Source organism: Homarus americanus, unplaced genomic scaffold (assembly GCF_018991925.1).
Source record: "Homarus americanus isolate GMGI-L3 unplaced genomic scaffold, GMGI_Hamer_2.0 scaffold16712, whole genome shotgun sequence".
NCBI lineage: Eukaryota > Metazoa > Arthropoda > Malacostraca > Decapoda > Nephropidae > Homarus > Homarus americanus.
The window spans coordinates 7,535,771-7,551,288 of record NW_024757794.1 but is presented as its reverse complement, the minus strand read 5'-3'; the positions used below and the strand labels follow the sequence as shown (position 1 = coordinate 7,551,288).

The 15,518-nt window shown below is 42.6% G+C and overlaps 1 protein-coding gene across 3 annotated transcripts in view; it reads right to left on the bottom strand.

The window, feature by feature from the left end:
• Positions 1-8,231: 8,231 nt before the first annotated feature.
• LOC121857762 (UMP-CMP kinase 1-like) overlaps positions 8,232-15,518 on the bottom strand; it is a 23,090-nt gene continuing 15,803 nt past the window's right edge. For all 3 annotated transcript variants that reach the window (XM_042353912.1, XM_042353910.1, XM_042353911.1), the window contains exons 4-5: positions 14,231-14,359; positions 8,232-12,805 (exon numbers count right to left, since the gene is read on the bottom strand). In XM_042353912.1, coding sequence (XP_042209846.1) covers positions 12,596-12,805; positions 14,231-14,359 — 339 coding nt within the window. In that variant the 3' untranslated portion in view covers positions 8,232-12,595. The remainder of the gene's footprint in view (positions 12,806-14,230; positions 14,360-15,518) is intronic.

Genomic DNA, 15,518 nt, shown 5'->3' with positions numbered 1-15,518 from the left:
GTGAAGATATCTACGTGTACGTACATTTGTGTGCCCATACAAAGAGATAATAGACAACTAAAGAGAATTGACAACTGGCCACATATAGTACGCTACAATGGTCACTTTCAATTCTTTTTTGCCAAACTCTCAACATTTTCTGGAAACTTTCTATATATTCAATATGTTGAAAAACATTTGCATTTTTTCCCTGAAGCTTCAGGTTTAAATCATTAATATGGCCAAAAACATCAATCAAGTAAGCCAGTTTGGTAATCCAAATATTATCTTCGAAAAGAAGTGCCAAGGGATTATTTCTTTCTACCAAAAACATATGAAGCTCAGTTCTAAGATCATACACCCTGCTAAGTATCTTGCCTCTTGACAACCAACGAACTTCTGTGCGATACAGTAAGTGTCTGTATTGTGCTCCAATATCTGAACAAAATATTTCAAATATTCTACTATTTAGTGAGCTTCCTTTGATGAAATTTACAATCTTAACTGCACTTTTCAATACCTCCTTGAGATTCTCTGAAAGGCCCATTGATACCTGAGCTTGTCGGTGTATAAAACAGTGATTCCAAGTGGCATTATTATCAGCTGCATCCAAAAATCTTTTAATAACACCGCTATGTTTTCCGGTCATATTCGCTGCACCATCACTTGTAATCCCTTTGCAGTTTTTCAAGTTTAATTTATACCTCCCAACAAGACACTCTTCTACTGCGGCAAATACATCTGCACCAGTTGTGTATGATGTCAAATTTAGACAGCATAACAAGTCTTCCAACATATCATTTTGCCACACGTATCTGACATAAACTAAAAGTGTAGCACAATTTGCAATATCTGCTTTCGTCTAGCTGTATTGCAAAATCTATACCAGATTGCAGTCTTGCAATAAGCATGAAGGGGTATCGAGATATTAATGTTGTCTAGCACTCAGGATGGAAGGAAACTCTAATGTGGTTTTCTTATATAATATATATAAGTTATATGATAGACAGTCTGGTGCTGGAGATGCTGTGTGGTGAGGGGCTGCTTGGTAGAGACGTGCGGTGAGTAGCTTGTTGAAGGAGGTAGATGTGCAGGAGCTTTGTTAGAGAAGATGTTGCCTGTTGCTGGCCTCCTGGTTGAATGAATGCTGGACAGCTAGGAGCTTGCTGGAGGAGATGTTGCTTGTTCAGGAAAATGGGCAGAATGAGAGTTGGTTGGTGAGGAAGCTCAGAGAAGGACATGCTCGCTGGCGGGAGCGAGGACCGCCAGGCAGGCGGAGGAGAGGCGAGGGTCGCCAGGCAGCGGCAGAGGAGGAGGTGTTGCTTGTTCAAGAAGATTGGTCAGACTGAATCTCAATGGAGAGACAGAGCTTATATACCCAGCAGCAGCCGCTATGAGTCATGGTGGGAAAACCCGAGAAGTAGCCGGTGAATAGTTTCGTTGCTAAGATACGGTAACATCTGGTTGGTTGCTAGGGAAGGCGGCACATTGGAATGTGATGGCAGGTGGTGGGCTGCTACGCAGTTAGTTTGTAGGGGAGACATCCACTACAATACTCCCCCTCCCCTCCAGGCGGTGTAGGAGACTTGTTGATTGTAGAGTTGCTTAGCACATGTGAGGAAGACCGGGCGGTGCATGCCTCATGTGAGACAACGGCGATGGCGTGATGAGCCGATCGCTGAAATACAACTGTCTAGATACACACGATCTGTGGGAGAAGGGAGAAAAAGGGTGTGTGGAGGCGATGAATGTTGTGCTTCCCTCACGACAGGTACAGGGTCGTCAGATGCGCCTGCTGGGGTGTGTGTGGGCCTGGATCAGGAGCAGGGGCTGGGTCAGCAGAAGCGGATTAGGGCTCGTGACAGCAGCTGGGTCCACGACAGCAGCAGGGTGCAGGACATTAGCAGGGAGTACCTGAGGGAGAAAAGAGGGGGTGTGGAGGCGATGGATGTTGTGTGCTTCCCTCACGGCAGGTACTGCTGGGTCGGCGTCTGAGGCAGGACGGGTGTGCTGGGGTCGTCAGAATGTGGTGCGTGGGGCAGGAAGAGGAGCCGGTGTCTGCTTGAAGTCTGGGAGCGTGATCAGTGTCTCCTCCATCCTGTGTGAGTGCTTATCTCCGGGAGTCACCATTGTAGGGGTTGTATGCCACTGGGCGAGACTCTGTGACCGAGGAAATCGATGGCCGAGGTTCCAAAGACGCACTTAGCAGGATGAACTTTCATGTTGTTGTTCTGCAGGCGTTGGAGAAGGAGTTGTAGGTGGTGGTGGTGCTCGGCAGGCGTCGAAGATGCGACGAGGATGTCGTCAATGTAGACGGTGACAAAATCGAGGTCGCGAAGCATATGGTCCATGAACCTCTGGAAAGTCTGTGCTGCATTGCGTAAGCCAAAACTCATGAAAGTGTACTCGAAGAGTCCGAACGGAGTGGTGATGGCTGTCTTCTGGGTATCTGCCGGCGCTACTGGGATCTGGTGGAAGGCACGCTCCAAGTCGATCTTCGAGAAGATAGTCTTGCCATGAAGTTTGTGGTGAAAGTCCTGGACATGCGGAATAGGGTACCTGTCAGGTTTGGTGACGAGATTCAGGGCTCTGTAGTCGCCACACACCCTCCACTCGCCGGGTGTTCGCTTAGGAACCATGTGAAGAGGCGATGCCCAGGGACTCCTTGAAGGGCGAATGATGCCGTCTTGCAGTAGTTTGTTGAATTCTGCTTTGGCTGTGTACAGGAGCTCAGGGCGCAGGCGGCGAGGGCGTGAAAAGACTGGTGGTCCTTTGGTTTCGATGTGGTGGAAAATTCCCGACGTAGGTGGTGGGGGTAGGGAGACTCGGGGTGAGAAAAGCTCCTTGAATTCGTCGAGCAGGGAGGAGAACTCGTTGGAAGGCGCAAGACAGGTGATAGCGTCCGTGTGTCTGGCACGAGAACCCTGGATCTTGCGTGCTGTAGGCTCATGAATGAGGCATAGATGACTTGGTTTGACGCCGAGCTTGTGGAAGGTGAGGAAGTCGAAACCAAGGATGGGTTGAGACACGTCTGCTATCACGAATAACCAACGCAGAGCCTTGGGCAGACCGAGGTCTAAGGCGAGGGTGCGTACGCCGTAGGAGGCGATGGAGGTACCGTTGGCAGCGAACAGGTCATACGAGGGTTGCTTTGACTTGTCTCGTAGTGAGGGAGGGATGAGGCTGACAGATGAACCGGTGTCGATGAGGAACGTCTTGCCGGAGGTGCGGTCGGTGACGCGCAGTAATGAGACGCCTGGAGGGACGGAGGCCGAGGCGTCTACCAGCCTCCGGTGTTGCCGTTTCCCGAATAGGTGCAATAGGGCTCACAGTTTCGAGCATAGCGGCCGAAAGTCTGGTGATACCAGCAGAGGGTAAATTTGTTGTGCTGGGGGTTGGCTGCTGTGTGTCGGAACTTGTAGGGCGTAGTGTGTGAGTCAGGAACCGGCGCAGCAGCGGGTATGGAGGAGCAGAACTGCTCAATGGTGTCCATCCTGCGGTTCAAAATTTGCAACAGGTCCTTGATGTCTTGTGAGGTATTGCTCGGCTGAGGGGTGTTGACCCGGCTTACAAGTTCGATGGTAGGTACTGGTGTGACCGTGGCGGCAAGGGGTGCAGCAGCGCATTCGTTAAAAATTCTATCTGCCGCGGTTGCATATAGTTCCGTTGTCGTAGAGTAATCTACTGTGGACAGGATGTTGCGTACTTCTGTGGGTAGCTTTTGTGCGTGAAGCTGGCGCAGGATAGAGTCGGGGAGTCTGTCTGTGTGACGGGAGTTCAGCCGACACATCTCCTCCCATAGACGTCCCGGGGTTGAGTTCCCGAGGGAGGTAGAGGATAGATCTTGCAGGAGATTGGGGCTGGTCTGTTGATAACACGTCTTCAAGGCAGCCCGCAGGGTAGCGAATTTGTTGTGATCTGGAGGGTTGGAAATGGTTTGTGAGACCCGCGTGGCCACTTCCGTGGGTAAGGCACAAAGCAGGGCGCAATACTTTTGTCCGTCGGTAGCTCGTGAACCGGCGAGGGCTGCTTCCACATGGTCGAGCCAGTCCTCGACGTTGTGGTTGAAAATCGGCAGAGAGATCCGTTCGTCCTCCATCCTGTGTGAGTGCTTATCTCCGGGAGTCACCATTGTAGGGGTATCGAGATATTAATGTTGTCTAGCACTCAGGATGGAAGGAAACTCTAATGTGGTTTTCTTATATAATATATATAAGTTATATGATAGACAGTCTGGTGCTGGAGATGCCCCCCACACACCCTCCACTGCCGAGTGTAGAAGCACGGTGTTGAGTAGTTTATGGGATGACCATAATAGCCAAGATATATATAAGTAACTTAACTGATGAGGCTGAAGTAACATGCTGGGTGTTAAATGTTGCTCAAGGTTCTGTCACTTCTCCATTGGCCTTCACATACATCAGCTGTCACCTGCAACATGTTTAAAGTTGGCATTTATGTAGAATGAATGTTAAACATACAATATCCATCTACCACTAAACAACATGTAGTTAAACTGTCGTCAAATGTACATAATTTTTCAAAAATTAATTATTTACAAAAGTCAAATTTAACTCATCCCTCCCTCACTACGAGACAAGTCAAAGCAACCCTCGTATGACCTGTTCGCTGCCAACGGTACCTCCATCGCCTCCTACGGCGTACGCACCCTCGCCTTAGACCTCGGTCTGCCCAAGGCTCTGCGTTGGTTATTCGTGATAGCAGACGTGTCTCAACCCATCCTTGGTTTCGACTTCCTCACCTTCCACAAGCTCGGCGTCAAACCAAGTCATCTATGCCTCATTCATGAGCCTACAGCACGCAAGATCCAGGGTTCTCGTGCCAGACACACGGACGCTATCACCTGTCTTGCGCCTTCCAACGAGTTCTCCTCCCTGCTCGACGAATTCAAGGAGCTTTTCTCACCCCGAGTCTCCCTACCCCCACCACCTACGTCGGGAATTTTCCACCACATCGAAACCAAAGGACCACCAGTCTTTTCACGCCCTCGCCGCCTGCGCCCTGAGCTCCTGTACACAGCCAAAGCAGAATTCAACAAACTACTGCAAGACGGCATCATTCGCCCTTCAAGGAGTCCCTGGGCATCGCCTCTTCACATGGTTCCTAAGCGAACACCCGGCGAGTGGAGGGTGTGTGGCGACTACAGAGCCCTGAATCTCGTCACCAAACCTGACAGGTACCCTATTCCGCATGTCCAGGACTTTCACCACAAACTTCATGGCAAGACTATCTTCTCGAAGATCGACTTGGAGCGTGCCTTCCACCAGATCCCAGTAGCGCCGGCAGATACCCAGAAGACAGCCATCACCACTCCGTTCGGACTCTTCGAGTACACTTTCATGAGTTTTGGCTTACGCAATGCAGCACAGACTTTCCAGAGGTTCATGGACCATATGCTTCGCGACCTCGATTTTGTCACCGTCTACATTGACGACATCCTCGTCGCATCTTCGACGCCTGCCGAGCACCACCACCACCACCTACAACTCCTTCTCCAACGCCTGCAGAACAACAACATGAAAGTTCATCCTGCTAAGTGCGTCTTTGGAACCCCGGCCATCGATTTCCTCGGTCACTCCGGGGTCACCATTGTAGGGGTATTGAGATATTAATGTTGTCTAGCACTCAGGATGGAAGGAAACTCTAATGTGGTTTTCTTATATAATATATATAAGTTATATGATAGACAGTCTGGTGCTGGAGATGCCGTGTGGTGGGGAGCAGCTTGGTAGAGACGTGCGGTGAGTAGCTTGTTGAGGGAGGTAGATGTGCAGGAGCTTCGTTAGAGAAGATGTTGCCTGTTGCTGGCCTCCTGGTTGAATGAAATGTTAACAGTGTGGAGCTTGCTGGAGGAGATGTTGCTTGTTCAGGAAAATGGGCAGAATGAAAGTTGGTTGGTGAGGAAGCTCAGAGGAGGACATGCTCGCTGGCGGGAGCGAGGACTGCCAGGCAGGCGGAGGAGAAGCGAGGGTCGCCAGGCAGCGGCAGAGGAGGAGGTGTTGCTTGTTCAAGAAGATTGGTCAGACTGAATCTCAATGGAGAGACAGAGCTTATATACCCAGCAGCAGCTGCTATGAGTCATGGTGGGAAAACCCGAGAAGTAGCCGGTGAATAGTTTCGTTGCTAAGATACGGTAACATCTGGTTGGTTGCTAGGGAAGGCGGCACATTGGAATGTGATGGCAGGTGGTGGGCTGCTACGCAGTTAGTTTGTAGGGGAGACGTCCACTACAAGCATTTCTTCTAAATGCTTTGCAATTGAACAGATTCTGCGTGATATTGTATTGTCACTGACAGGTACTACTGCTAATTTTTCGGCAGAATTCTTATCAAGCATAGTACGCACAACATCCAAACATGAAGGAAGAATAACCTTTTCAGCTAATGTGTGCAGCAGTTTCTCTTTCGCTACACGATATGCAATATGATATGATGCCAATAAGGCTCTCTCATTAACTTTTATCATTATTATTAATGTTATGATTATTATTGGTAGGTTAGGATAAGTTAGGTTAAGTTAGGTTAGCTTAGGTTAGATTACGGGGGAAAAAACTACGATTATGAGTTTTTCTGCGCAAAACGGATGACATGAGAGGTAAAGAAAGAATCAGGAAATGCTCTCCTTGCAGTTGCTTCCTAGACTGTGGAGTGTACATTACAATAACCAAGCCTAAATTATGGTGCATTTATTTTTATTTTCTTATTTATTTTCGTGACCCATTTTATATTTTTTTCTTATTTATTTTCGCGACCCATTTTTATTTTGCGACCCAATTTATTTATTTCGCGACCCACTGAAGGGTCGGGACCCATAGTTTGAAAACCCCTGATTTAATCTACTCAGATAGGCTCAGTGTACTGTAGTGGCTCCTCTCCCCTACAACTCCCAACTGAGCTCCGGCCGCGCGCCTATCAGCCAATCAGCGTACAGCCAGCTACGCCGAGATACTAGGTCTATGCAGACCCAACCACTGATGTCCTTCACCCTGTGGCATACTATTCCGCCAAGTTGAAAAAACATAAGACCAACTACTCGACCATAGAAAAGGAGGCCCTGGCTCTGGTGTTGGCAATAAAGAAGTTTGAATGTTACCTCCAATCTCGCCCACAAACCACCCTAGTCTTCACCGACCATAACCTGCTCACGTTCATCCAAACCAACAAGACCTCCAACCAGAAAATCCTCCGCTGGGCTCTCCTCGCCCAGCCCTATAATCTACAAGTCCGGCACATAAAGGGGGTGGACAACCTGATTGCGGACTCCTTATCCCGAGCTCCAGTGGAAATGCAGCAGCTACTCTCCAGACGCACCAGGTATAATATATTGTGTTAATTATATTTCTTACCGTAGAGTTCGATACCTTCACACTAGTTACTTACAAGAGATTTTGGTGTATCTACATAGAAGTTCACTCGACATTCCATGATTTATACTTGATTAATGATTTAATGAGTTCCATTAATTTCCAACATCCATCTAAGTTATTGGTTATACTTTGTCATAACCAATCAGTCATTACCTTTAGTAATAATAAGATAGGATCACAGATACGGGCAGATAATTGCCGTTACATTTATTTGTCAAGCTTCCATACAATGATTTACAACTTGCATGGACATATGAGTCACTCACGTTCACGCTGTGATAAAATTAATCTTCTAAAAGAAGGAATTTTCAACTTGGGTATGACTTAACAGTCCTAATTATTCAAGTGATACTTTTACTGCCAGCTTGGATTGCTCTTGTTGCAACCAGGCTTCACTTCTTTCATGGGAAATAACAAAAAGGTACTCTTGAGTTACCACACACAGTCTCGCGTCACTGACAGTCACTGTAGACGGTTGTCGCGGCAAGGAGAACTGGTAAGCGTGACTTGTTTAACCACATAGGTGCAATAGACCAGCCTGGGTTGCTTTTGTCGCAACCAGGCTTCCACACATGATATTTCCCTCCAGTTACCCAAAATCCCATTGAAACAAAATTTTCGGTTAACGAACGATCTTCTGGAACGAATTGTGTTTGTTAACCGAGGGACCACTTATCCATACACATATTAAAATTGGCATTCACGTGAGCATTCAAGTTATACAGTAAAGTAGAGGAGTATACTGTATGTATGAGCCAATGATGTTGGTAATTTATAATATCAAGAAACCAATGACAAAAATCATATTGAATTACACAGTTGCACGTGTACATAAGGGCATTAGGAGAAAGCAAATATACAATGATCATTTTGGAACATCTTTATTAACTTGTAGTTGTAAATGTTCAACAAAATCATGACATAGTACTAATCTCATGAATAAATAAGTTAAAAAAACACAACAATATCTTATTACCTGTATTCTAAATACCAACATTAATGACTAAACTAAAAAAAATCATGAAACAAATTCTCCACATTTAATGGTCAGAAAACAATTCATTGCAAATTTTAAAATTCATTCCATCTCCCTGACTGGTATATGTGAGGTCATAATCAAGTAGTGAAAGTGGGTCCCATGAACCTGACAGCCCATTAAGGGCAATGTGGATACAGCACCCTGTACACCAAACCTTTGGTACACAAGGAGAATGTGTGGCAGCACTGCACTCTTTCATTTCCCAACTCCACAGTTATGTACCCATTCTGAAGCTAAATAAGGTTAGATATACAAACTTAAGGTTTACAGGACTTTCATAAAACACTTTTTGGAAATTAGCTCAAAAACAAAGTACATAGATGTACGCACTACAGTACAGTACTAGTTAGTATAGGCCACAAGAGAAGCTGTGAAAAAGCAACTAGTTTCTATGCAGTCAATCTTTGTCACCTTGAAGACTTGCATCAAACTGCTGCAGAAACGCTTCTTTCATTTCTACTACAACTTTACAACAATAAACAACTCTTGATCAAAACATTTATATAATTTCTTAATGAGACATGATAAGTCAAGTTCATGGTTTGTCCATATTACAGTACACATGAATATGTAGGTTTAACAATAAAGGCCCTTAAACTTATTAACAGTGATAGCTACAATATAACGAAATGATGATCTGACAGTTTAGGAATGAATAAAATTAATGGAGATGTGGTGACATATACTGTACATGTATAATACTATTGTGTATGGTCTGCTTTCATCAAGATGGGGAACATTGTAAGCCAAAGCATACATTTTTGGTGATGGGGAAACATTCTTCATGATGAAGAAATCTATTTTAACAAATAAACAGTACAGGGAAAGATCAGACAAGTGTCACTGTCGAATTTTACTCAGCAAGGCATCCCCAGCTACAGACACTCAAAGCAAGTAGTTTTGAACCAATAGAGGTAAACAGATATATGATACAGGAAAATTACTAAGAATCTAGTTCCACTTAGTGTTCGTCTGGGACGTAAAAGAATTTTTTTTAAGCAGAAGTTCTGCAAGTTGCCATATTGACAAAAAAGTCATGTGCTCTCTCAAGGATCCTCATAGGCTAGTGGTGTGTGTAACATGAAGGCATTAGTGAGTGTTAGTTCATTAGCACTGAATGGGAAATATCTAAAATAGGAAGTGTAATGAGTTGCTTCTGTGAATGTGTACAGTTAAAAGTTTTCAGATAATACCTGTATTGCTAACTTTCCATGACACTCTTCCAACCCTAGCAGATAAGGTACATTTGGCTCCACTCCTGACTTTACCACTCAGCATTGCCAATCCTCTCTCTCCCTGGCGTATAAACCCTGAGCTCTGAAGTGTAAATTTGAAGCTTTTGCTAGTGAGCGGGAGGGAGGTGTTGGGTGTGTTGGGGTAGGTTTTCTTTCTGTTGTGTGTGTGTGTGTGTGGGGGGGGGGGATACTGGGGGTGAGGACTGAAAGTGTACAAGTATATCAGTTAGGAGAGATTACACTTCAGAATAACACTTTGACAATACCAACAGGGCTTCTGCAACTGAGTGTAATCGCATAATGCCAGCCAGATGAAAATACTAAATTTACAATAGGATGAGAGGGGATGAATACATGTTCTAGGTAAGGTGTTCCTTGCGTAAGCAGGCATTTCTGAGCAAATGGACTACGAGATGGAACTTTCCCGAATAAAATCCTCTGGTGGTAGCTAAAATTTAGATAAGACGTTGTACTGAAGGGATTAATTATATATCAATCAAAACATTCGGGAAGTGGGCACCACATTTATTGTAATACAAACTTGATGTGAACAAAAATAGTTCAGTTGGCAGCAGTCCAGTATAGACTCGGCAAACCATACATTTCAGTTGTGTCAAACTGAGGTTGAATGGATAAAAAATTACATTACTGTTATCATCATTATTATCATTATTAAATGTGCAATTTGTTGTTCAAAGATGTTAAATAATAAAGTTCTATATTATACACTGGATGCGATAGCAACCTTGGACAAAGATGCTCCCTGCTTCCACCACCCAATTCCTACTCTGGTAATGGAATCACTGCAGACAATTCACAGGGTAGAATAATGTTGTATCCTCTCACTTCGATGAGACAGTTATGATGAAAATACAAATACGAGTGATACCCAGTATTTCAAGCAACGATCAGAGGCAGCTCACGTCAGCGTGAGCCAATCACAGAATATAGAACAGCCAATCACCTCTAACCGAGGTGACATGGTGGCCCCAAGGAATTACATGGTCACTCTCGACCTCCAACACTCATCGTTATGAACCATCAACACAACCTTCTAAGTCAACGCGATCGCATCACCATTCTCCACAAAGAGGACCTTAATAACCAGGCCATTGTTCAATGGCTGGGGATTTTGCAGCACACTGTGCTCAGGTCGATCAGTGGATCCATAGCTGGCAGGAGACCGGAAATTTGAATGGTCCCAGGGTTACGAATGGGTTCCGTTCCTGAGGAGATTCTTAAGTCGGATTTGTATTAAGTCAGAGCACATGCTATGTGCATACCGTACTTGAAGAACAATGTTTAAAATCCCACTATATCATAGCCTAGGTCCTTATATACATCTAAAATCACTTAATTTAGGACAAAAGAAGAAATAGAATGACAAAATACAGTAAATGAAAGTTTGCATAATTGTTTAGAATAAATGTCTTTTTCCATACATTCTGAGTATTTAATTGTACCTTTTACTACTTGTCTGCTTTCTCTATATTCTATACTCGGCTCACCCTGCCGTGAGTCAGACTTTGCGATACAGTTATCAGATAATGGATTACGAAACAAAAATTATTTTACTTCATAAGGTCGTGACCGTTGCTTGAAATACTGGGTATCATTTGTATTTGTATTTTCATCATAACTGTCTCATCGAAACGAGAGGATACAACATTATTCTACCCTGTAAATTGTCTGCAGTGATTCCACTAACAGCAACCCAGAGTAGGAGTTGGGTGGGGGAGGCAGGGCAGGTGGAGTCAAGGGTTCCCTCTCGTGTACAACATAGAAAACTTTACTACTTTTAAGACCTTTAAGCAACAGCTATAATGCTTTGCATCATAAATTGCTCATTTGATAAAAATAATAGTGTCAATATTCGTTACCCATTTAACCTAACTGCTTGGCACAATTAAACTGGTTTGCTGATTCTATACCTGACTGCTGCCAACTGAACTTGTGTACTTTTGTTCACATCAAGTTTGTACAGTATTACAATAAATATGTGGTGCCCACTTCCTGATTCTTTTGATTGATAATTAATCCTTTCAGTATGATGTCTTCTTATCTACTTTATTCTGGCTACCACCAGACGATTTTATTCAGCTGAGGAAGTTCCATCTCATATAGATTCAAACATATCCATAATCCATTTGCTAATAAATGCCCCCTCTCAGCCTATTCTAACTATAGTACAGTATTTTCATTTGGCTAGTGCTAGACTATTACACTTAGCTGACAAAACCCCTATTGTCAAAGTGTTATTCTGCACTGTAATCTTTCCCTCTTCACCACTTAGTACTTCGTCTCACCCCACAAAAAGACACCAACCCCAACACACCTCCTCACTCTCCCTCCTGCTCACCAGTGAATGAATTAGTTTGACACATAAGAGAGAGAGAGAGGATTGGCAATGCTAAGTGGTAAAGTCAGGAGTGGAGTATTCCCATTGGGAGTGCACACATCTTGCATAGTATTAAATAATCCTTGGTAAATTAAGGCCTGACTGATCATGAGTTAATGCTTTAAAGAATAAGTTGGGGCCCAAAAGCTAATGAATCATATCATAGTAAAAATTTAGGTAAAGGGGGATGTCGTGTGATACTGGGATGATAATGTCAAAATCAATGTCATATTGTGCAACATCATGCCTTTTACAATGCACGAAAGGAGGCACTAAGTTTAAACATTCAAAACACCCAGTTACTTATTAAAACATTAATAATATATCTGGTATTAAAACATTAATAATATATCTGGTAACAAATGTTTGATGCATCAAACATTTAGGTAAAAAATACAGAATAACCTTACCTGGGTGAACAACAACAAAAAATTACATGCTCCAAGGTCCTTAAAAATTTGTCTGAAATTCTCCCTATGTCTGTCTTTTAGCTACTAAATGTGTTATGTTTAGCTGGTATGGTAATCTTCTTACTTGGGTTTTGACATAACTTGGATTTAAGTAAAGAGTTTCTTAACTTCTTCGAATACCTCATCTGGTGATTGGGTGGCATCAATTTTCCGTACAAGATCCAAAGATTCATAGTGTTCGATGATGGGCATTGTGGCAGTCATATAGGTGTTAAAACGCTTCTTTAGGGATTCCATATTGTCATCAGCTCGTCCTGAGCCTGCTGCACCCCTATCTAAGCAACGCTGAGTACACACCTGCAAGACATGGTTGTCAGATGATATTCTTACAAATTACAAATACTATACATACGGTACTCATATTCTGATTTAGTTGTTAAATATAACAACAGTAATTCCTATTAGGTGATAAAATTATTGCCTAAATATAAAAAAGAATGATTCTAAAAATTATCTAACCTTATCATACAAATAACACCTAATAAAGAGTCATTTGTATGGCTATTATGTCAGCAGTTGTACAGTGGTATCATATTTGTCCCTCACCACTGCTGCTAAGAGTTCAATTCCTCCTATACCAATGTTGAATAGCCTTCATTGAACCTCTAGGAAAACTACCATTCATCATCATCTTTTTACAGCCACTTTCCATGCTTGGTACTGTATCTGGTGACAACACTCTAAGGTGCACAGTCTCTCGCAGCTTTTCCAGCACACTTAAAGTCAGCAACATCCCATAGTCTGCCATTTACACCACTGCAACTCTTTGTATCCACTTTTCACACTCATTACATGTTACTGAATTGCGGTACAGTACTGTACTTACAATGCCATTCTTACAGGCAGCACATGGCCAATTTCCACAACAGGTCCTTCACCCACACCACTAATCATTACTTTTGTTTTTACCATGTTTACACCTATCCTTTGACTTCATTCATCCTTCCAATTCTTATATTTCTCCACTACCTCTTTGATACTACCTGGTATCAACGATAAGTCATCAGCATACAACAACTCCCAAGGAAGATCAGTCCTACAGGCTCACGATAGTGCCTCTAACACCAAGATAAACAGAAGGAGACTCGAGACAGACCCTTGATGGACTTCTTCATTAACCACAAATAATTCATCACTCTCTTTACCATTTATTCTCAGTGAAGCTCTATAGCTCTCATACAAAGCTATAATCACTTGAATAAGGCATTCCTTGATCCTTAACTTTCTCATTGCCCACTGCACTGCCTCATGCGTTACCTTGACAAGTTGTTATATGCTTTCTCTCTTACTACAGATACAAAGTCCAGCTTTCTTGCCTTCCCTACATATTTCTCTTGTAATTCCCAAACTACAATTTCTCAATCACTCTTTCCACAATTTTCATAATCTGTTAAAGCTTCAAGCCCCTGTAGTTTCCATGTTCAAATGCATCTTGATTTTCTTTGTAACCATCGAAAGTTATGCTCTTCAGCTAGTCAGTTGGAAGAAAACATCCCATCATAGTTTTCAACATTTCAGTAACTATTCCACAGTTACCAGCACCTTTTCCCTAATTCATTTTGTCTATCACTTTCTTTCCCAATTCTCTTCCCAGCTAGTCATAACTGATTAGAACTAACCAGTACAAGTATATTAGTATAATCATCCATCATTTAATTATTACAGGTATCAATATTCTTTAGGATATACAGTATCTGTCTGAAACTTGTTAATGAAACTTACGTTCAAAGGACATTCGAAGAACAGGACAAATTTCAGGTTTACTTTATCTCCCATCTGCTTATTCCAGCCCTCAAGATTGTCTTGGTTACGTGGGAAACCATCAATTAAAAACTCATTCTTTTTTGAATCCTGAAATGAAAAAAATAAAATAAAATTAATAAAAATTTTATACAGTACAGTATTGATAAAACATGTTACTGTACAGGGAGGGCCATTGAAGTGGAACAATATGAAATAACAACAAGACTGACTAGCAAGGCCCTCAGACCTTCACCAATGTATTTTTACTTCTGGGACATTTAAATGATCTTGTGTATCCCATAAAGTCCTGTGACCCCCACCATCTTGAATAAACTTGTTCTTAAATTACAGATGATAACTTCAATAGTTAAGTATCAATGAATGTCCAAATTACAGAAATGAACAAACAATAAAGGGAAACATGTTAACCAAACTACAAATACTGTACAGTTTAAAGTGCTCCCATCAGTCCCATTTAAATGGCTAATGTTGTAAATCCAAAGTATTTCCTCCTCTGCTAAGTCTTAGATGAAACTTGTATAATCAAGAATTGGATGACTACATGTGTGACCAATACAACACATTAATAGTTTAATACCTATCTCAATTTAGAACAACTTGTGTAAGGTTATTTTAATTTATCTATTAAGCTGTTATTAAAGGTCACAGATCCTTTATCTGAAATTCTAAAAGTGAAAAGATCCAAAATACTCAAGCAAAATTATGTTTTCTGTACTGTAAAAATATCATTACCAAAATATACTAAATGCTTTATCTACAATATTATAACAGCAGTTCATCAATCCAAACATTACCAACACCTGAAGTTTTGAAAAGGTGGTGTTAGTGAGTACAGGGGGACCCCCAAGTTTGAGGATTTTTACTTCACGGTTCTCGGTTATTCGCAGATGACATCCTGGATGTACCCAAGAATGTCTATGGGTAATTTTAAAGTTGCCGGCATTTTTGTGGCTGAGACAGGGAGCAAATTGATTAAAAATGTGACAGTCTACCCTCAAGTCCATTCTCTATCACAGTATGTACTTTATTAATAGAGCACAGACTTGAGGGTAGACTGTCACATTTTGAATAAATTTTTTCTGATTATCTGTGAGAGGATTTTTCAATTATTATTTATTTGTAAGTGTTTTGTGTGCCTATGTGTGTCTTTATGCACACACATACACATATACAATACTACAGGTCAAAGAAATAATTGTCCTAAGGGCAAACACATAAATGTATCCCCCCCCCAGGTCCGCAAATG